The sequence below is a fragment of the Ranitomeya variabilis genome, chromosome 5 (assembly GCF_051348905.1).
Source record: "Ranitomeya variabilis isolate aRanVar5 chromosome 5, aRanVar5.hap1, whole genome shotgun sequence".
NCBI lineage: Eukaryota > Metazoa > Chordata > Amphibia > Anura > Dendrobatidae > Ranitomeya > Ranitomeya variabilis.
Window position 1 is genome coordinate 71,134,335 of NC_135236.1, and position 24,043 is coordinate 71,158,377.

The 24,043-nt window shown below is 44.5% G+C and overlaps 1 protein-coding gene across 1 annotated transcript; it reads left to right on the forward strand.

The window, feature by feature from the left end:
- The first annotated feature begins 15,048 nt into the window (after nucleotides 1-15,048).
- Nucleotides 15,049-17,351, forward strand: LOC143774526 (protein phosphatase 1 regulatory subunit 3C-like). The gene is made up of 2 exons (XM_077262190.1): nucleotides 15,049-15,187; nucleotides 16,135-17,351. The coding sequence occupies exon 2, from the start codon at nucleotides 16,156-16,158 to the stop codon at nucleotides 16,825-16,827; it is 672 nt and encodes a 223-aa protein (XP_077118305.1). The 5' UTR covers nucleotides 15,049-15,187; nucleotides 16,135-16,155; the 3' UTR covers nucleotides 16,828-17,351.
- Nucleotides 17,352-24,043: the final 6,692 nt, after the last annotated feature.

The following is a 24,043-nucleotide window of genomic DNA, read 5'->3' on the forward strand; positions in this document are numbered from 1 at the left end:
GAGATGTGAATGTTAGACTTTTCCCCGTGGCGGTGGCAGCTGCCAGCATGCTCATACATTGCTGATTTTTCCTGTTTGACCAGGTTTTCTCCAGACAGTAAAAGGCAAGTTTGTCTTTTTTTTTGTGACAGTTTTAATATGGCACAGACCGCCGGCTGCGCCCTAGGCCGGAATATTTCTTACTCAGCACATTATCTTTACAAAAATAAACTTTTTTTTTTTCTTCTTTCACAAGGTCTGCATTATAAGTGGTATCCTATTGCAGGGGGGGGCAACAAAAGACTAAATTACTGTCTGCAGCAAGCGATGAAGCAATGGGGTCAGGGCAGTAACGTGGCAGCGGGCAGGCGGGGGGCATGGACCTGAGGAATGTGATACCTGAATGTCATTGAGTTCACAGGCGTGTAATATGCCGAGGAGCCTTGCATCAGCTGCACCCTGTGACCTCCACATACAGAGGCCGACAACTGCACGTGCCTCTCATTCCTTCCATTTACCCCCTGGGTCTTAAATGATTCGGTTGCATCAGATGGACCTGTCGGCACTGTGCGTTTTCCCTCGATCGATACTCGACAGAGTTATCGCTGCCTTATAAAGAAATGGACATGCCAAGTTAGGATCCCTCTTTAATGTTTAGCCTACCCCATCGTTTTGTTTTTTTTTATCCTGCGGTAGCCAATTCTGCATCCGTCCCTCAGAATTAGAAGTGTTCAAAAAAAATTAAAATCTACCATTTCTCTAAAGGGGGTCTGCAGTATGTGATTGGGGGTGTCCGACCTCCACTAGCGTCAATCCTGAAACTGAGGAGCCCACATGACACAAGGTGCAGCGTTCAAGATCTTTTAGGGGGTCAGATCCTTACAGGTCACACATTGGTGGTGGAAGAATTTGCGATGGCCTCTCAATTTGCCCCAAAGACTCCAGTTTGTTTTAAAAAAAATGCTTTACTCGCCCTCCTCAGCTTTGGCAGTAGATTCTGTTTTTAGGAGGAAAGCAGCCATGTTTTCCTTACACCGGACAACCCGTTTAATACACCCTGGGTGTAAGTAGTTTGGATATAACCCTTTCACACCTGCCCCCCTTATAAATGAAAAACTAAAATAGTGTCCAGCTCCATTGGGTGCCACATTACGTTACCATTGAGGACCATATGGAGCATCTGCTGCTCCATGGTATGGAAGTGCAGGACGCGGTCGTGTCGTGGTCTTGTCTTTATTGGAGTAGGCAAATTACCTCTTCCTAAGGGTACCGTCACACAGTACCATTTTGATCGCTACGACGGCACGATCCGTGACGTCGCAGCGATCGTATGATTATCGCTCCAGCGTCGTAGACTGCGGTCACACGTTGCAATCACGGCGCTGGAGCGATGCCGAAGTCCCCGGGTAACCAGGGTAAACATCGGGTTACTAAGCGCAGGGCCGCGCTTAGTAACCCGATGTTTACCCTGGTTACCAGCGTAAACGTAAAAAAAAAACAAACAGTACATACTCACATTCCGGTGTCTGTCCCCCGGCGTTCTGCTTCTCTCCACTGTGTAAGCGCCATAGCCGGAAAGCACAGCGGTGACGTCAGACGTCACCGCTGTGTTTGCTTTCCGGCTTGCCGGCGCTCACAGTGCAGAGAAGCTGAGACGCCGGGGGACAGAGGGACAGACACCGGAATGTGAGTATGTACTGTTTGTTTTTTTTACGTTTACGCTGGTAACCACGGTAAACATCGGGTTACTAAGCGCGGCCCTGCGCTTAGTTACCCGATGTTTACCCTGGTTACAAGCGAACACATCGCTGGATCGCTGTCACACACAACGATCCAGCGATGACAGCGGGTGATCAAGCGACGAAAGAAAGTTCCATACGATCTGCTACGACGTACGATTCTCAGCAGGATCCCTGATCGCTGCTGCGTGTCAGACACAGCGATATCGTATGGATATCGCTAGAACGTCACGAATCGTACCGTCGTAGCGATCAAAATGGCACTGTGTGACGGTACCCTTACATTGGTATGCCAGAGCCGGCATGTCACTCCACAAGGAGAAACGTTACCCTTATACACAGTCTTCATAGGAGCTAATCCACCCTAGATCTAGCGTCAGATTTCTTCCAGGGATTCTCTTGTTAATTCATCGTGTCCATTGTTTTCCAGTGTGGGCGGCCTATATCCACAGCCCCGGCGCCTCCTAATCATTGTAGTATATAGTGATTATTGTTCTGTTGCTTTCAGTTAATTTGCAAACAAATAGCAGTAGAAACGCCTGCAGGCTTTATTCCATTAGAAGACCATGGTCCATAGTGATACTGACTCCGAATATCAAGAAAAACACCATGCAGATGCGGGAATGTAGCTGGAGGGTGTTACAGTTTGGAGACTCCAGTTTTTCCTTTTTCAATCGCCCAGAGGACGACGGTATCAAACTTTCAGGGATTATCAACTCTCGCACTTCCCATATCTGTCAGTATAAGGCCGCGTTCACACAAGTGACTGCAGAATTGTCCTTTTTTACAGCCATGAAAAACTGCCAATTTTTAATCCGTGTCCATTTTGTTTGTGTTTATAAAAAAATGTTCAAATGCAGTTTGCTGTCTTTATAATTCTAATGAATTTGTGAAAAACTTCATGACCTATGGACGACGACCCGTCTTCGATCCTTTTTTTTTACGCACGTACTTGGCGAGTCTGATCCAGAAAATGGATCAAAGTATTTACTCGCAGACCGTCGGTCCATGTGTAAAAACATAAATGTGAATTATCACATAGACTCGCGTCGGACACTGTGCTGTCCGTCTCCTATCCGTTTAACACAAGGACGTTTGTCTAAATGAGCCCCAAGGAAAAAAAAAACAAAAAAAGAAAACCACAATACTGACGCTCCGTTATTCACTAAAGCTTTGCGCCCGTACACATTTATTAGGTAAATATCACAGGTAAAAATAATCGGCCCCCATTCATCATTTGTGATTTACTGTCTTGTACTTGCTTTAATTTTTTGCGCCAAATTCTTCACAATGCCTCATGCGGTTCATTATGCTCTTTTTTTTTTGTCACTTTTAACTCCAAAAGATGTAAATCCATTAAAAAGTCGCAAAAATGCACCAAATTGAAAGCTCAGGGACTGGAGTGAAATGTGACCAAAAAAAAAAAAATGTCAAGGTGATGGAATAGTGGATTTTACTCTACTGAATTTCCAGTCACCCCATGCATTTTAGACTTGCGGCTCGCTCACACTGGTTTGTAACACTTCCAAGTGCTTTCTGATGTTTTATCCTATAGCACTCAGCCCAATATTAGGCACTGCCCCGTACTATATCTGCAATTTTTTTACTTGAGCCGATTTGGCATGCTTCGAGCGGATCTGCTAATCGAATCATGCGCACCCATATGGGTGTGTGTGAAACATTGGACTGCACTCATATGTCATCAGAATGCAGTCTGCAGACAATGGAGAAGATGGAGAAATTAAGTTCTCCATCTTCGCCGCACCTGGGATACTATTTTCTCATGCGAGAGAATTGGATCAGACTCGTAGTAGAATGTCATTAACATAATCGATCCAATTCTCTAGTCTAGTGTAACCCCTACACATGAGGAGAGGGTCCTATCTAGGGTCATGGTGTTAGGACCAATCTGAGCTGGACCCCCTGAAATATACAGTTGCCTCTCTGATATGCCTTAAGACCCCCATATACTTTAGATGGCTGTCGGTTGAATGATGGTTTGGCGAGCAGCTACCTCACCCTTCTCTCCCATACATGGGAGCGTTCACTTCGCTGATTGCTCCTGTGTTTTTTATGAGTGATGTGCTGCAAGACCTCTCTGCTGGTGATGGCGGCTTATTTCCGGCAGATCAAAAGGATCGACAGTCTGAAAGCCGACATTCTGTCATTTAGACGCCGGCAGAGCCGCTGAGATCTCCCAGGCGAAACCTCTTCAGGCAAACGGTCGAGTTCCTGAGACTGTCGGCATCTTTTACGCTGTACTCTCAGAATAGAATGCGGGCAGCTTTGTTTCGGAAGCCGCCGGAAGAATTAACATGCCACTTCTTTTAACCGCTTCACGGTTTCCGAACCCTAAAGTACAAAAAGTGACATAAGGCGAAACATGCACAATGTCCTTCTGATTTTGCTGTGCATCATGTTCATTTTTGGGGTGCTGTTTATGGAGCTTTTTTAGGCATTTTTTGGGGGCAGAATTCAACTGAAAAAAAAAAATGCTGTGTGCACATTCTCTAAATGCTATGTTTATTTTTTTTTTAGCTCAAAATTTTCAAATTAAACTCTTTCAGTTAATTTCTATGACCAAAGTTCACTTTGTGCTTCATACAAGGAGTTTCTTTAGATTTCTTTTTTGTTATTCTCCTGAAGAGATTTTGAAAAATGCCTGGTGGGGGGGGGGGGGGGGGGGAATAAAAAAAATAAAATCATGTTCCAGTCATTACTGAAGGAATCTGCACCCAACTAGGCACTGTACAATCAAGTTAAACAAAAACAAAAATCTTCTAAAACTACTTCAGGAAAAGAAAAACTAATTTTTTTTTAGTTGTGAACGTGTCAAAAACTCTGTGTGAACGTAGCCTAACATTTTTTCTAGAAATCTGTTTCCCATGGGGGCAGCGTTAGTAATTTAGTCATCATCCCCTGCCATTATTTATTGCTGTGTCATCAGGGTGTAAAAATGGCCGCCTGGTATTGACACAGCTGTTTTTGGAAGCCTGTGGAGCTCAGGCTTTAGCACATACTGTGTGTAAATGAGGGCCTATCAGAGAGTGGTCAAATGGGGCCTGATCTTCACACCGTGTCAGGTCTACTGGAGAAATGTCCACTGGTACCATGATGGTTTCCACTACTGCGTCACATACATTTATAGATTCACATATGGCGTGTAAAGCTCGTCAGCCCGGACCACTGCCGTTGGGGTCTATTGTGCTCCATATGGCGATGGTCATTGTCCACTTTGTTGGTGCTTTGCACATGAATGACTGCTGGACCACACAGCTTATCCCATGAACCTTGCTCCCCTAATAGCCGCTGATCCCTGTTAATCACTATTGTGCCAGGCTCTTAGACTAATGGCTACAAGCTGAATAAGCCGCCTAAAAGCGTGCAGATACCAGGATACTTCAGCCGCGAGTCATGGCCAGAGGATTGTACCAGGGTTCATCATTGTATCTAGTCCCTTCCTCCAAATAGTCGCCATTGCAGACCCATTCATTGCACATTTTTGGTGAAAATTCTGCCTGTTAATGCTCCACGCATTTTAGGGTATTCTGACACCCGGCAGAAAATCTGCTGCAGAAAAGTGAATGAGATTTTTAGTATTTTAGTCAATCTTGTCCTCCATCTCCGAAAAAAAAAATCTTGTAGAAACTGTCTTGTAGTGTGGATTTTACATCCGAAGCTAGTCAGTTTATACTGCAGCTGATTTTTCCTCTTTGCAACACGTAGGGTGAAATTTGCTGCAAAGTCAGCGTCAAATCCACGTGAAAATTTGACTGATTAAAAGTGGACTTTAAGTCCGGCGTCACACTGGAGAGTTTTACGGATGTATGAGAGGCACAAAAACTAAGCATTGCGCACGGACCAATGTTTCTCTATGGGGCAGCTCCTATCTGCCGTATATTTCGCAGCTGTATTTTATGGGCTGAGAAAATCGCAGTATGCTGTTTGTCAGCGTATTGCGCAAAAAATCCGCCAATGAAAGTCTATGGGGACGAGAAAAATACGGATTACACATAGACCATGCGTGTGACTTGCGAGAAATACGCAGCGGTGTCCTATAGAAAAGCCGGTAATTCAGTGCGGTGTACAGTAAAATCACACTGACAGGTTAGAATAGAACAGATCAAATAAATGTGTACACATAGTATAGTGAGATATATATATATATATATATATATATACATATATATATATATATATATATATATATAAATACAGCGCTAGATAGCATAAAAGCCGGTAATTCAATTGCCGGCTTTTGCTATCTCCTTATCAAACCCGACAGGATATGAGACATTGTTACATACAGTAAACCATTTCATATCCCTTATTTTTTTACATATTTCTCACTAATGATGTTAGTAGAGTCTGTGTGCAAAATTTGAGGGCTCTAGCTGTTAAAATAAAGGGTTAAATCACGGAAAAAAATGTTGTGGGCCCCCGCACAATTTTCTCCGCCAGAGTGGTAAAGCCAGTGACTGAGGGCAGATATTAATAGCCTAGAGAGGGACCATGGTTATTGCCCCCCCCCCCCCGGCTAAAAACATCTGCCCCCAGCCACCCCAGAAAAGGCACATCTCTAAGATGCGCCTATTCTGGCACTTAGCCTCTCTCTTCCCACTCCCCTGTAGCGGTGGGATATGGGGTAATAAGGGGTTAATGTCACCTTGCTAATGTAAGGTGACATTAAACCTGGTTAATAATGGAGAGATGTCAACAAGACACCTATCCATTATTAATCCAATAGTAGTAAAGGGTTAATAATACACACACATGAAGAATAAAGTATTTTAATGAAATAAAAACACACATGGGGTTGTAAAATCTTTATTGTACGCTTAATCCACCTGAAGACCCTCGTTCTGTAAAAGAAAAAAAAACAACAATATCCCATACCTCTCCGGCGCTCAGTCATGTCCCACGCTGTAAATCCATCTGAAGGGGTTAGATAATTTTACAACCAGGAGCCTGCTAATGCAGCTGTTGCTCCTGCTTGTAAAAACTTGGGAATGAATGGAAAGCAGGGGAAGGTAGCATCGTAGACTTGCGGTGCTGCGCCCCCTGCTGGCATGAACTCGAGCGTGGGAATTTTTCTGAATATTTTCTCACGCTCGAGTTCATATGAGTTAATGCCAGCAGGGGGAGCAGCACTGAAAGTCTAGGATGCTATGTTCCCCTGCTTTCCATTCATTCCCCAGTTTTTACAAGCAGGAGCAACAGCTGCAGTAGCAGGCTCCTGGTTGTAAAATTATTTAACCCCTTCAGATGGATTTACAGCGTGGGACATGACTGAGCGCCGGAGAGGTATGGGATATTGTTGATTTTTTTTTTCTTTTACAGAACGAGTGTCTTCAGGTGGATTAAGTCTACAATAAAGATTTTACAACCCCATGTGTGTTTTTATTTCATTAAAATACTTTATTCTTCGTGTGTGTATTAACCCTTTACTACTATTGGATTAATAGTGGATAGGTGTCTTGTTGATATCTCTCCATTATTAACCAGGTTTAATGTCACCTTAACCCCTTAATGTGACATTAACCCCTTATTACCCCATATCCCACCGCTACAGGGGAGTGGGAAGAGAGAGGCTAAAGGTACCGTCACACTAAACGATATCGCTAGCGATCCGTGACGTTGCAGCGTCCTGGATAGCGATATCGTTGAGTTTGACATGCAGCAGCGATCAGGATCCTGCTGTGATGTCGCTGGTCGTTGAAGAAAGTTCAGAACTTTATTTGGTCGTCAGACCGGCGTGTATCGTCGTGTTTGACACCAAAAGCAACGATACCAGCGATGTTTTACACTGGTAACCAGGGTAAACATCGGGTCGCTAAGCGCAGGGCCGCGCTTAGTAACCCGATGTTTACCCTGGTTACCAGTGTAAAATGTAAAAAAAACAAACAGTACATGCTCACCTTCGCATCCCCCGCCGTCCGCTTCCCACACTGACTGAGCGCCGGCCACAAAATGAAAGTACAGCACAGCGGTGACGTCACCGCTCTGCTGTTAGGGCCGGGCTCAGTCAGTGCAGGAAGAGGACGCCGGGGGACGCGAATGTAAGTATGTACTGTTTGGTTTTTTTTACATTTTACGCTGGTAACCAGGGTAAACATCGGGTTACTAAGCGCGGCCCTGCGCTTAGTAACCCGATGTTTACCCTGGTTACCCGGGGACCTCGGCATCGTTGGTCGCTGGAGAGCGGTCTGTGTGACAGCTCCCCAGCGACCAAACAGCGACGCTGCAGCGATCGGCATCGTTGTCTGTATCGCTGCAGCGTCGCTAAGTGTGACGGTACCTTAAGTGCCAGAATAGGCACATCTTGTGCCTTTTCCGGGGTGCCTGGGGGCAGATGTGTTTAGCCAGGGGGGGGCAATATCCATGGACCCTCTCTAGGCTATTAATATCTGCCCTCAGTCACCGGCTTTCCTGCTCTGGCGGAGAAAATTGCGCAGGAGCCAACACCTGTTTTTTCCGTGATTTAACCCTTTATTTTAACAGCTAGAGCACCCAAATTTTGCACACACACTCTACTAACATCATTAGTGAGGAATATGTAAAAAAAATAAGGGATATGAAATGGTTTACTGTATGTAACCCATGTCTCATATCCTGTCGGGTTTGATAAGGAGATAGCTTAAAAGCCAGTAATTCAATTGCCGGCTTTTGCTATCTAGCTCTGTATTAAATAAATAAATATATATATATATATATATATATATATATATATATATATATATATATATTATAGACTGTATATATGCTTTCAAGAATATTTGAGCCCATGGATCCATTCTATGTCCATTTTGCAAGCCTGCGAGAAAATCTCGCTGTACGGATGCTTTACGGATTACATACGGAGGTTTACATGCGCAAAATACGCAGCCACACCCTGCCTACGGATGACATACAGATCATCATTTCTGTGTATTACGCCTTTAAAAAAACGGACCGTATTTCCCTACGCCGAGTGTGACCCCGGCTTCAAGCAAATCAGCTACAAAATACACGTCAAAAAGCTTCATGTGAAAATACCTAAACCATGTACTCCATCTGACCATGCTCTTACCACACTTTCCATCTGAACATGCTCTTACCACGCTCTCCATCTGAACATGTTCTTACCACGCTCTCCATCTGAACATACTCTTACCATGCTCTCCATGTGAACATGCTCTTACCACGCTCTCCATGTGAACATGCTCTTACCACGCTCTCCATGTGAACATGCTCTTACCACGCTCTCCATCTGAACATGCTCTTACCACGCTCTCCATCTGAACATACTCTTACCATGCTCTCCATCTGAATATACCCTTACCACGCTCTCCATCTGAACATGCTCTTACCACGCTCTCCATCTGAACGTGCTCTTACCACGCTCTCCATCTGAACATACCCTTACCACGCTCTCCATCTGACCATGCCTTACCACGCTGTCCATCTGAAATACCCTTACCACGCTCTCCATCTGACCATGCTCTTACCACTCTCTCCATCTGAACATGCTCTTACCACGCTCTCCATCTGAACATGCTCTTACCACGCTCTCCATCTGAACATGCTCTTACCACGCTCTCCATCTGAACATGCTCTTACCACGCTCTCCATGTGAACATGCTCTTACCACGCTCTCCATCTGAACATACTCTTACCACGCTCTCCATCTGACCATGCTCTTACCATGCTCTCCATCTGAACATACTCTTACCATGCTCTCCATCTGAATATACCCTTACCACGCTCTCCATCTGAACATGCTCTTACCACGCTCTCCATCTGAACATGCTCTTGCCATGCTCTCCATCTGAACATACTCTTACCATGCTCTCCATCTGAATATACCCTTACCACGCTCTCCATCTGACCATGCCTTACCACGCTGTCCATCTGAAATACCCTTACCACGCTCTCCATCTGACCATGCTCTTACCACTCTCTCCATCTGAACATGCTCTTACCACGCTCTCCATCTGAACATGCTCTTACCACGCTCTCCATGTGAACATGCTCTTACCACGCTCTCCATCTGAACATACTCTTACCACGCTCTCCATCTGACCATGCTCTTACCACGCTCTCCATCTGAAATACCCTTACCACGCTCTCCATCTGAACATGCTCTTACCACTCTCTCCATCTGACCATGCTCTTACCACGCTCTCCATCTGAACATGCTCTTACCACGCTCTCCATCTGAACATGCTCTTACCACGCTCTCCATCTGAATATGCTCTTACCACGCTCTCCATCTGAATATGCTCTTACCACGCTCTCCATCTGAATATGCTCTTACCACGCTCTCCATCTGAATATGCTCTTACCACGCTCTCCATCTGAATATGCTCTTACCACGCTCTCCATCTGAACATGCTCTTACCACGCTCTCCATGTGAACATACCCTTACCACGTACTCCATGTGAACATACCCTTACCACGTACTCCATGTGAACATACCCTGACCACATGCAAATCTATGCAGAAAATCCTGCTGAATATAGCAACATGACTGCGCTAATGCCAGTAATTTGATGTCAGCACTTCCCAAGTGCATGGGTCGGATGGAACAGCTGGTGAAGTTGCTCCACGTATGAGTTGGACGGGCACAACTGGTGAAGTCGCTCCACGCATGAGTCGAATGGGCACATCTGGTGAAGTTGCTCCACACAAGGGTCGGATGGGCACAGCTGGTGAAGTCGCTCCACGCATGAGTCGGACGGGCACAGCTGGTGAAGTCACTTCATGCATGGGTCAATCGGACGGGCACAGTTGGTGAAGTGGCTCCACGAATGGGTCGGACGAGCACAGCTGGTGAAGTAGCTCCACGCATGGGTTGGACGGGCACAGCTGGTGAAGTCACTCCACGCATGGGTCGGACGGGCACAGCTGGTGAAGTCGCTCCACGCATGGGTCGGATGGGCACAGCTGGTGAAGTCACTCCACGAATGGGTTGGACGGGCACAGCTGGTGAAGTCACTCCATTCTTAAGCAGATTGGAGGCTTTATGAGTGTATATAAATGGCATTTTCTTCTAACCCCCAGTAGTAGCGCACTGCATATACAGTATGATATCAGCTCTCCCTTCTGCAGGATTGCAGATGTCAGTGGATGGGCTGGGTGGTCGCAGCTTGTGACCAGTGTTTGACCATCAAGAATATGGGGAACCAGAATGATGGTCTATTGAGCTTCTTACGTAGTCAATAAATCGCTCCATTAATGGTAGGATACTGCCTTATTCCCTATCTTTTGATGATGTGGCACTGAGATTAGATTGTAAGCTCCTGTGGTTCAGAGCAGGCCGCATTATTTCTGAAGTTTAGGCAGCTCACATATGTGCATCCACCCTGGTGCTGTCAGTGGGCAGGAGATAGATTACATGACAGCTGCCGCTCTGCCAGCGAGGTCACCCTGTATAACAATGGGGGGTATTTTTTTCCCCAGCGCTGATCCTTCCATTGCACGCCGGGTCTTATATAATGGCTCTTCCATTACATGCACAGGTATTTTCTACAATTGTTTTTCCAGATCATAAGTAAATGAAACTTCGAAGGAGCAGGAGATTTGAGCTTTTGTTGAGTTTTCTATGCTGCAAGTTTTCTGCACCTATTAAGTAACATAGTTTGCTTGCATTTTTTCAAAAGTACATAACGTAAAAACTCACCAAAAACTCATTGTGGAAACATGACCTTAGCCTAATAAGATCGTCTGGCACAGAGGGAAATCTCACAGGGCTGTAGGAATCCCACAAGGCTTCGTTCACACATTGCATTTTTGTAGCATTTTTCTAATGCAAATTAAAAGTTGCTTTTTACATTACAAGCAAAAGTTATAAGACTTTCGAAATCTCATGCACACACTTGTTTTTTTTTTCCTGACTGAATAGGAAAACTACACCATGTCAATGCTTTCAGGGTTTTTTTGCAGCTTTTTTTCAGACATAGGAAGCAATGAATGAGTGCAAAAATGCAGACAAAATGTTGCCATCAGCTTTTGCAGAATTTTGGTAAAAAAAAATAAATGCAGGTACAGCAGGATGTGAAAACTGTCTCGATTACTTCTGATGGTGAAGACGCCGAGACCACATACCTTGCTGAACTCCTGAATCAGCCTTATATCTCTGTAGTACTGTCTATAGTACACTCTATATGAGGGCACTCTAGTGCTGTTTATAGTACACTCTATATGGGGGCACTCTAGTGCTGTATATAGTACACGCTATATGGGGGCACTCTAGTGCTGTGCATAGTGCACTCTATATGGGGGCACTCTAGTGCTGTTTATAGTACACTCTATATGGGAGCACTCTGGTGTTGTGTATAGTACACTCTAAAGGGGGCACTCTAGTGCTGTGTATAGTGCACTCTATATGGGGGCACTCTAGTGCTGTGTATAGTGCACTCTATATGGGGGTACTCTAGTGCTGTGTATAGCACACTCTATATGGGGGCACTCTAGTGCTGTGTATAGTATACTCTATATGGGGGCACTCTAGTGCTGTGTATAGTGCACTCTATATGGGGGCACTCTAGTGCTGTGTATAGTACACTATATGCGAGCACTCTAGTGCTGTGTATAGTACACTATATGCGAGCACTCTAGTGCTGTGTATAGTACACTCTATATGCGAGCACTCTAGTGCTGTGTATAGTGCACTCTATATGGGGGCACTCTAGTACTGTGCATAGTGCACTCTATATGGGAGCACTCTAGTGCTGTGTATAGTGCACTCTATATGGGGGCACTCTAGTACTGTGCATAGTACACTCTATATGGGAGCACTCTAGTGCTGTGTATAGTACACTCTGTATGGGGGCACTCTAGTGCTGTGTATAGCACACTCTATATGGGAGCACTCTAGGGCTGTGTATAGTACACTATATGGGGGCACTCTAGTGTTGTTTATAGTACACTCTATATGGGGACACTAGTGCTGTGTATAGTGCACTCTATATGGGAGCACTCTGGTGCTGTGTATAGTACACTCTATATGGGGGCACTCTAGTGCTGTGTATAGTACACTCTATATGGGGGCACTCTAGTGCTGTGTATAGTGCACTCTATATGGGGGCACTCTAGTGCTGTGTATAGCACACTCTATATGGGGGCACTCTAGTGCTGTGTATAGTGCACTCTATATGGGGGCACTCTAGTACTGTGCATAGTACATTCTATATGGGGGCACTCTAGTGCTGTGTATAGTACACTATATGGGGGCACTCTAGTACTGTGTATAGTGCACTCTATATGGGGGCAGTCTAGTACTGTGTATAGTACACTATATGGGGGCACTCTAGTACTGTGTATAGTACACTCTATATGGGGGCACTCTAGAACTGTGTATAGTACACTATATGGGGGCACTCTAGTGCTGTGTATAGTACACTATATGGGGGCACTCTAGTGCTGTGTATAGTGAACTCTATATGGGGGCACTCTAGTGCTGTGTATAGTGCACTCTATATGGGGGCACTCTAGTGCTGTGTATAGCGCACTCTATATGGGGGCACTCTAGTGCTGTGTATAGTACACTATATGGGGGCACTCTAGTGCTGTGTATAGTACACTATATGGGGGCACTCTAGTGCTGTGCATAGTACACTATATGGGGGCACTCTAGTGCTGTGCATAGTACACTATATGGGGGCACTCTAGTGCTGTGTATAGTACATTATATGGGGGCACTAGTGCTGTGTATAGTACACTATATGGGGGCACTCTAGTGCTGTGTATAGTACACTATATGGGGGCACTCTAGTGCTGTGCATAGTACACTATATGGGGGCACTCTAGTGCTGTGTATAGTACACTATATGGGGCACTCTAGTGCTGTGCATAGTACACTATATGGGGGCACTCTAGTGCTGTGTATAGTACACTATATGGGGGCACTCTAGTGCTGTGCATAGTACACTATATGGGGCACTCTAGTGCTGTGTATAGTGAACTCTATATGGGGGCACTCTAGTACTGTGTATAGTACACTATATGGGGGCACTCTAGTGCTGTGTATAGTACACTATATGGGGGCACTCTAGTGCTGTGTATAGTGAACTCTATATGGGGGCACTCTAGTGCTGTGTATAGTGCACTCTATATGGGGGCACTCTAGTGCTGTGTATAGTACACTATGTGGGGGCACTCTAGTGCTGTGTATAGTACACTATATGGGGGCACTCTAGTGCTGTGCACAGTACACTATATGGGGGCACTCTAGTGCTGTGCATAGTACACTATATGGGGGCACTCTAGTGCTGTGCATAGTACACTATATGGGGGCACTCTAGTGCTGTGTATAGTACACTATATGGGGGTACTCTAGTGCTGTGCACAGTACACTATATGGGAGCACTCTAGTGCTGTGCATAGTAAACTATATGGGGGCACTCTAGTGCTGTGCACAGTACACTATATGGGAGCACTCTAGTGCTGTGCATAGTAAACTATATGGGGGCACTCTAGTGCTGTGCATTGTACACTATATGGGGGCACTCTAGTGCTGTGCATAGTACACTATATGGGGGCACTCTAGTGCTGTGCATAGTACACTATATGGGGGCACTCTAGTGCTGTGCACAGTACACTATATGGGGGCACTCTAGTGCTGTGCATTGTACACTATATGGGGGCACTCTAGTGCTGTGCATAGTAAACTATATGGGGGCACTCTAGTGCTGTGCATTGTACACTATATGGGGGCACTCTAGTGCTGTGCATAGTACACTATATGGGGGCACTCTAGTGCTGTGCATAGTACACTATATGGGGGCACTCTAGTGCTGTGCACAGTACACTATATGGGGGCACTCTAGTGCTGTGCATTGTACACTATATGGGGGCACTCTAGTGCTGTCCATTGTACACTATATGGGGGCACTCTAGTGCTGTGCATTGTACACTATATGGGGGCACTCTAGCGCTGTGCATAGTACACTATATGGGGGCACTCTAGAGCTGCTGGTAGGCACATGGTGATGATGCTGGGACTTGCAGTCCTCTCCCCTGTTGCTGAGATTACCGCCCGGCAGCAGAGATCCCATCAGTCGGACACGTGCTGATCTCCTGATGACGCATGACCGCAGCGTGCTAGCTCTGGGCTCACAGACAGGTCACTGACCATGACTCCGCCCCTTGTTCCCGCCTGTCCGGGGTTTCATTGGTTACGGGAAAAACGAGTCCGTTGTGATTGGTTAGAAGTCTGTAGATCACATGATACAACAGAGAGGCTTTAGCCGGCAGTCAGCTCCGCTGCAGTTTACTTGGCGCAGGTCGCCGGTGGGATAGGAGGGGACTGCTGCGCGGGTTCTCAGTGGCTTGTGCTGTTCTCTGTGGCGGACGCTGATTACTGCCCAGAACCATTTGTCCCTCCCCCTGCACCACCCGCGTCCACAGCAAGAGGAATTCCCGGGGTCTGATCTGTGCAGCCCCTGAGAGCTGATAACAAAGACATTCCAGTGTTCTCTATCAGTAGGTGAGTTACTTGTCTGTCCCGTGGGGTCCGCCTCCTGTACTATGGTTTCTGCACTACTGTAGTTACTTAGGGGTTAATCTAGCGGTGCAATAGTCTATAGAGGTCTGTGGCAGGGTGCCCACCCCCCTCTGTGCCCACCCTGTGCCCCTGGGTGCACAGAATCCAAATGTTAAATTGCTGAGACCTTACTTGGGGGTAAGAGGTGCCCCCTATTTTCTTTTTAGTAAGGGTTTACATACTGCAGCCTGCAAGGTATAGGAAGATTTGCATGTGCTAAGTGTTATTTATTATAGTGCCATTTGTTCCATGGTGCTTTACAGGTGAAAAATGTAAAGTGCTTAGGAATATGTTGGCGCTATAGCAATAAAACTATTGTTAAATGGGCATACATAATATCTGCGTTACTCGCTTGTGAATTCCGCCCTATGATCCAGGTTTCCTTCGCTTTTATTGCATTTCTGCCACTTTTATCCTGACTTTCCTTGTTCCAGTGAACCTATCTTGATGCATTGGAAAATCATTCCCTGCTGATCAGTGGGGACCCCTCCTCCCCCAACCTTATCTGATCAGCAGCCACAGCTGTGTGACCCCCCCCCAAAAAAAAAAATAAATAAATAAATAAATAAATAAGTAAAGTCCTGCTGATCACCAGATTAGGTTAATTGGGTAAGCTAAATGTATGTTCACACTGAGTTTTTGTGCTGCAGAAACTCCAAAAACCATGTTTTTATTTAGAATGTTTAGCATTTCTGCTCTGGAAACTTTAGTGTGAACACATGCTTAGGATGGAAGCTGTGGGGATTGGTTAGTGCATGTGACTTTTTTTTTTTTTTTTTTTTTTTTTAATTTCCTTTGAAACCCCTTTGAGAGTGCTCCAGCCCAGAGGTGATAATTGAAGTCTCCGTTTTACATCAAACTTTAACATGTCCTTTCTTCTCGTGTCCTAGGTCTTCACTTCTACCTACAGGATGCCTGGCGACTTCTCCATGTGCCTGTGTCTCAGCCCTCCTTCTCCGCGCAACCTGCGACTACCTTCAGCTAGGTCACTGCGGCCATGTTTGGTTCCAACCCCTCGCCTCCCGGATCCGCGTAAGAAAGGCGTAGTTTTTGCCGACGCTCTTGGGCTGGCCCTCACCACCGTCCGTCACTTCTCTCATCCGTTCTTCGATGAAGATCCGCTGGTGATCGCCTTGGCATCGTTGCGAGCCCTGCGCCCACTCTCCAGCTCTACCTACTCTCTGGACTTTCACCCTCCAACCCAAGACTATAGCAGTTTCCGGGCTAGGCTCTCCCGGCAGCAGGTTTGTCTGGAGCAATGCGCCGTCCAGGGAGCGGCAGTGGCCGGTACGGTGCGGGTGCGCAATATTGGCTTTGAGAAGCGGGTAACTCTTCGGGTCAGCTACGATAACTGGAAAAGTCACTACGACCTTCCGTGCTCTTATCTGCGGGATCCCTGTGGAGGAGACGAGACGGACACTTTCTCCTTCAGGCTCCCGCTGCCTCCTGACACCCAGCGGGCTGAATTCTGTATTTGCTTTTGGTGTAGGGGCGCAGAACACTGGGATAATAATGAAGGGAAGAATTATGTTCTGAATAAGGAGGCTGATCACCGCGGCTATACGCAGGTCACCTATTGGTGACACTAACATTGCGAAGGTGCTGGTCCACTGGAACAAAAACACATGGTCGTACGACAACCCCTTCTTGTAGATCAAGAGGGCTTCTAGGACGGAAACTTTCTCCAATATGGTTGTAGAGTAGGTGCCTGGCGGCTTTACCACCGAAGAATCCAAAGTTCTTCTCAGTAGCCCGGCTTCATTCTTCACAATGTAACCTGTGGTCGAACTCTTGGTATATAAGAAATGGTTGCAGACCTCGTACAGGGATCTGCAGACCTTCTCATTCCAGCTGCTATAAAACTACATCTCCCACCATGCATTGGCAGCTCTTACACCCTGTGCATCTCAAGGAATGCTGGGAGTTGTAGTTGAAGTGCTGATCCCTGACTTGGCGCCATCCAGTGTACTGAACTATAGGAGGTCTTCAAGGTCCTGTAAGATCTGTACTTGATGACATTGAATAAACCAGTTTGGGGGTGAGAAATGTATATTTCTTTTTACTGTTTTACTGCAGATTCAATAAATATTGTTAGATCTTTTCAGTATTTTGTGCATTTTATTTTTTTCTTTCGTAATTCATAGGTTTAAGATTGAAAGACAAAAGTGTGAAATTTAACCTATATAATGATGCCTTTATTGTGTCCGGATACTTATCGTTGTGATAATGATCTTCAGGATTTTGGTTTACGCCTTCCACCGACTATAGTCCTGACATTGAATTGGGCTTCTTTTGCAAAGTTTACAAAACATTGAGGAACTTTAGTCAATGGAGAACAAATGTTTCTGAATTCTCCATGCAGTAGTCTGTAACCTGATCACTGCAGTTATATCATCAGGTGCTGCCCCAGGGAATCCTCCCCTCCCCCCAGGTCGGGGACCTTACAAGTCTATGCAGAGCCTGATGGAATCCTGTTACTTTCTGTAGGTGGTTCCTGTCTTGATGAAGATTTACTGCCACTTTACATAAATTATGCACCTTTTTTAAATTTCTAATTCTGCATTAACCCCAGTGCAGGCCAAAGCCTGAGTGCACTCAAGTACGTTTGTACAAAAATGCAATTTCAAAAAGTTGCCATTGATGAGTCCAAAAAAAGGAAAACATATATACCTGCACTGCTGTCCTTTGCGATCACCTATCGGCGTGCTACAATACGCTGCACCAGCTCCTATACCTCCTACTCAATGCATGGGCATAAGTGGTGCTCAACCAAAAAGATATTTATAATTCAAAAACAAAAGAAAAAAAGTGGTCAGCACTCACCAAACCCGATGCTGTAAAATGTCTTTATTTGGACATGGACAGGGAGAACCTGGTGTCTAAGGATGACAGCTGTTTCGCGCTACATGCGCTTCCACAGATCCCGATGATCTGTGGAAGCGCATGTAGCGCGAAACAGCTGTCATCCTTAGACACCAGGTTCTCCATGTCCAAATAAAGACATTTTACAGCATCGGGTTTGGTGAGTGCTGACCACATTTTTTTCTTTTGTTGCCATTGATGAACCAGCTGAAAATATCTGGAAAACTCAAAGCCTACCCCCCAATAATGAACATAAAAAAAAAAAAGTGAATACATAAAGTTTACAAAATGAAGAAACTCGTCCTAAAGGATGAAAAATTCAGAAGACATTGCAAAAAATGGTATCCGTAGTTTCCTGGTCCCGATAGTAATGTACTACACATGCAGGCTGAATCGGTGCAAAATAATGAAGTAGTCTCCTATAAACCTCCTGTTCATGGAGATGGCGGCTGTCTAGTGTTAAGGATGCTCCTGTATAGGGCACCAGTCACACCGTGCACCATGTCAGCTTACATGCGATTAGTGATACCCATACTACTAGATCAGGTGGGCTGCCCAGCACTATGTAAGTGCACCCCACAGGGATAGACCCCCAAAGCCAACACTCATGGGGGCACTGCTGCAACATCCAGTGCATAAGATACATTTAAAGAAGGGCAAATTAAAATAATGTGCAAAATATAGATGAAAAAGGGGCAAATGCAATAATGAGTTGGCCGGTCTGTGGGGCTTAAAGGAATCATCCCATCTACTAGGGTGATAACCTGTAGCTAATATATGCCGTTACTTTATGATCTGACTTCTGGGGGTCCCCACTGCACTGCCGGTATGACAATCTATCACAGTTCTGCTTTTCCCTGCGCAGGGAATCGTTACCGACCCCATTTGCTTGATTAGGCCTTTGTGGTGGTATGGGCATTTGGAGGAGTATTGGGGGCATTTGTGAATCTCCTATCAATGTCCCTGAAACCAAACTTCCTGACTCAGGAGGCCGCCCTGAGGCAAGGAACAATGGACAGTCGGACCACCCTTTGCCCCTACTGCTCTGGTGGGCGCTGCTGACTGGACAGACCTGTTATACCAGAAGGGGTGCATTTCTTCTGAATTCATGGTCCATCTTTTGTTAGGTGATTGTCCCCTCTGCTTACAACTCTGCAGACTTAGTTGCAAATACTAAGGGGTTTGTTAATCTATAAACCCCATTTTCGCTTATAAGAGAAAAAAATGGACCTTTGGTGCACCAAATCCAATTTTCATCCATATTTGATTTATGTCTTTTTGGGGTACGCAGTTGAAAAGTGACATGCTCCAACGTCCTCCATTGATTGTCTATGAGACACTGAGTGCTGCACGTGGCTATATCCAGCAGTCCCATAGACAATGAATGGAGCATGTGCCCCTCCGCTCCATTCCTGACAGGGCAGCGGAGCCCCAATCTCAAGATACAACGGTTGGAACCTCCAGTGATCAGCAAATAATCAAGTATTTTTTTTTTTCTTTTTAAGAAAAACCCTTTACTCATCCCCAATGAGTTCCAATTGATTCTTTGTCAAGAAACTGAGTCCGATTGAGATCAGGACAGGGTTGCCCACTTTACATTTTATTTTTTCTGGACACCTTATCAAAAAAATCACGGACAGGCAATATTTTTTATGGACACATTGGAAAACCACAATAAATCATTATAGAGATGCATGTCTATGGCCCATATTCTAAATCAAAATGATCTGTATAAGTTTCTTCATCCTCAAAAAAAATCACGGATACGTCAATTTTTTCTTTTACAGATGTTAAAAGTGCATTTTTACTGACTATTCAGTAATTGCTGGACGGTTGGAAAACTTGGATCAGGAGACAGAGATGAAAAAATATATACAAACAAAATGTCTAGCAGCATATACAGTATAGGCCAAAAGTTTGGACACACCTTCTCATTTAAAGATTTTTCTGTATTTTCATGACTATGAAAATTGTACATTCACACTGAAGACATCAAAACTATGATTTAACACATGTGGAATTATATACTTAACAAAAAAGTGTGAAACAACTGAAAATATGTCTTATATTCTAGGTTCTTCAAAGTAGCCACCTTTTGCTTTGATGACTGCTTTGCACACTCTTGGCATTCTCTTGATGAGCTTCAAGAGGTAGTCACCGGGAATGGTCTTCCAACAATCTTGAAGGAGTTCCCAGAGATGCTTAGCACTTGTTGGCCCTTTTGCCTTCACTCTGCGGTCCAGCTCACCCCAAACCATCTCGATTGGGTTCAGGTCTGGTGACTGTGGAGGCCAGGTCATCTGGCGTAACACCCCATCACTCTCCTTCTTGGTCAAATAGCCCTTACACAGCCTGGAGGTGTGTTTGGGGTCATTGTCCTGTTGAAAAATAAATGATGGTCCAACTAAACGCAAACCGGATGGAATAGCATGTCGCTGCAAGATGCTGTTGTAGCCATGCTGGTTCAGTATGCCTTCAATTTTGAATAAATCCCCAACAGTGTCACCAGCAAAGCACCCCCACACCATCACACCTCCTACATGCTTCACGGTGGGAACCAGGCATGTAGAGTCCATCCGTTCACCTTTTCTGCATCGCACAAAGACACGGTGGTTGGAACCAAAGATCTCAAATTTGGACTCATCAGGCCAAAGCACAGATTTCCACTGGTCTAATGTCCATTCCTTGTGTTCTTTAGCCCAAACAAGTCTCTTCTGCTTGTTGCCTGTCCTTAGCAGTGGTTTCCTAGCAGCTATTTTACCATGAAGGCCTGCTGCACAAAGTCTCCTCTTAAGGGCTTGTTTCCACTTGCTAGAAACACGTCCGTGTCTCGCATGTGAAAACCAAGCTCTGGTGCCGGCACTTTGGAACGGAGCGTGCAGCTCCATGTGTTGCTCCTCTCTGGAGTGCCGGCGCCAGAGCTTGGTTGACACGGACGTGTTTCTCGCAAGTGGAAGCAAGCCCTTACAGTTGTTGTAGAGATGTGTCTGCTGCTAGAACTCTGTGTGGCATTGACCTGGTCTCTAATCTGAGCTGCTGTTAACCTGCGATTTCTGAGGCTGGTGACTCGGATAAAGTTATCCTCAGAAGCAGAGGTGACTCTTGGTCTTCCTTTCCTGGGGCGGTCCTCATGTGAGCCAGTTTCTTTGTAGCGCTTGATGGTTTTTGCCAATGCACTTGGGGACACTTTCAAAGTTTGCCCAATTTTTCAGACTGACTGACCTTCATTTCTTAAAGTAATGATGGCCACTCGCTTTTCTTTACTTAGCTGCTTTTTTCTTGCCATAATACAAATTCTAACAGTCTATTCAGTAGGACTATCAGCTGTATATCCACCAGACTTCTGCTCAACACAACTGATGGTCCCAGCACCATTTATAAGGCAAGAAACCCCACTTATTAAACCTGACAGGGGACACCTGTGAAGTGAAAACCATTCCCGGTGACTACCTCTTGAAGATCATCAAGAGAATGCCAAGAGTGTGCAAAGCAGTCATCAAAGCAAAAGGTGGCTACTTTGAAGAATCTAGAATATAAGACATAATTTCAGTTGTTTCACACTTTTTTGTTAAGTATATAATTCCACATGTGTTAATTCATAGTTTTGATGCCTTCAGTGTGAATGTGCAATTTTCATAGTCATGAAAATACAGAAAAATCTTTAAATGAGAAGGTGTGTCCAAACTTTTAGTCTGTACTGTACGTCAGATGTAAAGCAGGTACAGAGACTGACCAAACCATAGTCAATCCGTATGGTGCCAGTCTGGTACGCCATGCCAGCTTGTCTTCACTTCTGTGCCCACGACTCTGGTGCTTAAAGGGTTATTCCCATCTCCAAGATCCCATCCCAATATGTAATAATAGCAAATACCTCCAATTGGAAATGTATAGTTTTCCTGATTACCTATGTCACTTACCCCAAGTGCAGAGCATTGCAGTAGCTTAGGTATCCATGGTTATAACCACTAAGAGCTAACTGTCACAATGTGAGTGGTTGTAACCATGGATACCTACTGTAAGCTATTGAAATGCCCTGCACACTGGGCAAGTGACATAGCAAATCAGAAAAACTATACTACATTTCTAATTGGAGGTATTTGACGATAATATTATTACTAGACCTACTACATATTGGAATAGGATCTTGGAGATGGGAATACCCCTTTTAATAGGTGTCACAAAATCATAACATCACATGAGGCCTAGTCACTAGGCCTCATACAACACCACAGGACAGGCGGCGTACCATAAAGACAGGACGTATGAGGCCTAGTAAACAACTGAGACGCCATGGCAACACAAGAGGCCTTTGCACAACCTGTACGTCCGGGTTTTCTACATGTACATTGAATTGATAGAGGATTAGAAATTCATAGATTCCCATTCAACCAGTTTTCTTCTGTGTCCATAATGTGAGGCCTTCATGGTGTCATCCCTGGAGCCTGTTTCTCAGAGGAAAACCTGACCGCCATTTTAGAAAAGTGCATAATTTGGCCTGAGCTACAGATTTAATCTAATTTTCAGCCAGGATTAATTTTTTTTCCTGGGATTAAAGAGCAGAAAGGCCGGGAGACCTGGGAACAGAACTGATTCTCGTTTTCCCATCCAATCGGTCATCTCATTAGGTCGTCACTGGTGATATTGTGCAATATTGATTACCTAATTAGCATGTCATTAGTCATTGCATGCTGATTACAAAACGATTCATCTAAACGGAACTGATACTGACTAGTTTTTTGGGAATTCTGGAATACTGGCATTTTTTCTGGATTATCAGATGACAGATTAAAGGAATATCACTATAAAAAGCATTTCATGATGGGTATTAGATAAAATCGTTACATCCTTACTTAGAAACTTACGTAGGCTTGATAAATATGATAAATATGAGACTTACTGCTCAGAAAATGTCAAACAGCATCCGCTAACTAAACTGCATGCATATGCAAATAATACATCGCCTACTTATAGCTAAATAAATAGTGCCATATATACTCACTATATATAGCAAAATGGTGCTATACTTTGCCCAGATACTTTTGCAAAAGTTCTTAACCCCCCATCTCTGTACTTCCCTGCATTGTGAGCGAATTGTGCTGCCCTCTGCTGGTAGATGCTGGGTTCATGCATCACATATTTGGTGCGGATTTTATGAGCAGATTCTTAACATTAAAAATCTGCAGTGTTTCTGCATGTAAAATCCGCACATATTTTCTGCAATTATTCATGCATCTTTATTTTATTTTTATTTTTTTGTGGTAATACACCAAAAGCCACACTAAAAGAATTTCTGTTTAACTTGTGGATTAAGGCAGCGTTCACATGTTATATATATATATATATATATATATATATATATATATATATATATATATATATATATATATATATATATATATAGTGTAGATTTTAATAGCGGATTTTTATGTACCAGCATTTCTGGAACAAACAAAAAATTAAAAAAAAAATTAATTTAAAACCTGGTTTAAAAAAAAAAAAAGCAGCGAAATCAAATTTTCATGTGGATCCCACATAAAAAAACAAAAAACAAAAAAAAGCATTAATTCAATAGCTGATTAAAAAAATGCATCAAAATCCATTTTCCATATGGATCCCTACCAAAAAATAAATGATGCTATATCGTGTCCATCAGCATCCAGCGGAGTCAGGTGTAAGGTGTAAGGTGTAAATGGGACACTGGGGTCTGTAATCCCCTAATGATAGAAGCCATTTATCTCATTACAGATCTTCCTGATTATATAACCGGTGTTGCCGCATGTGCCAGTGACAGATCCCTCCTTAATTAACTTCATTAACCGCTTATTACGGCGTCATCCTCCGCTCCGTTTCCCTCACTCTTCTCTTTGCTGTGACACAAATGGCATTAATGGCCTTGGGTATTTCGGGTCCTGCACAGACACCTTTTCCTCCAGAAGG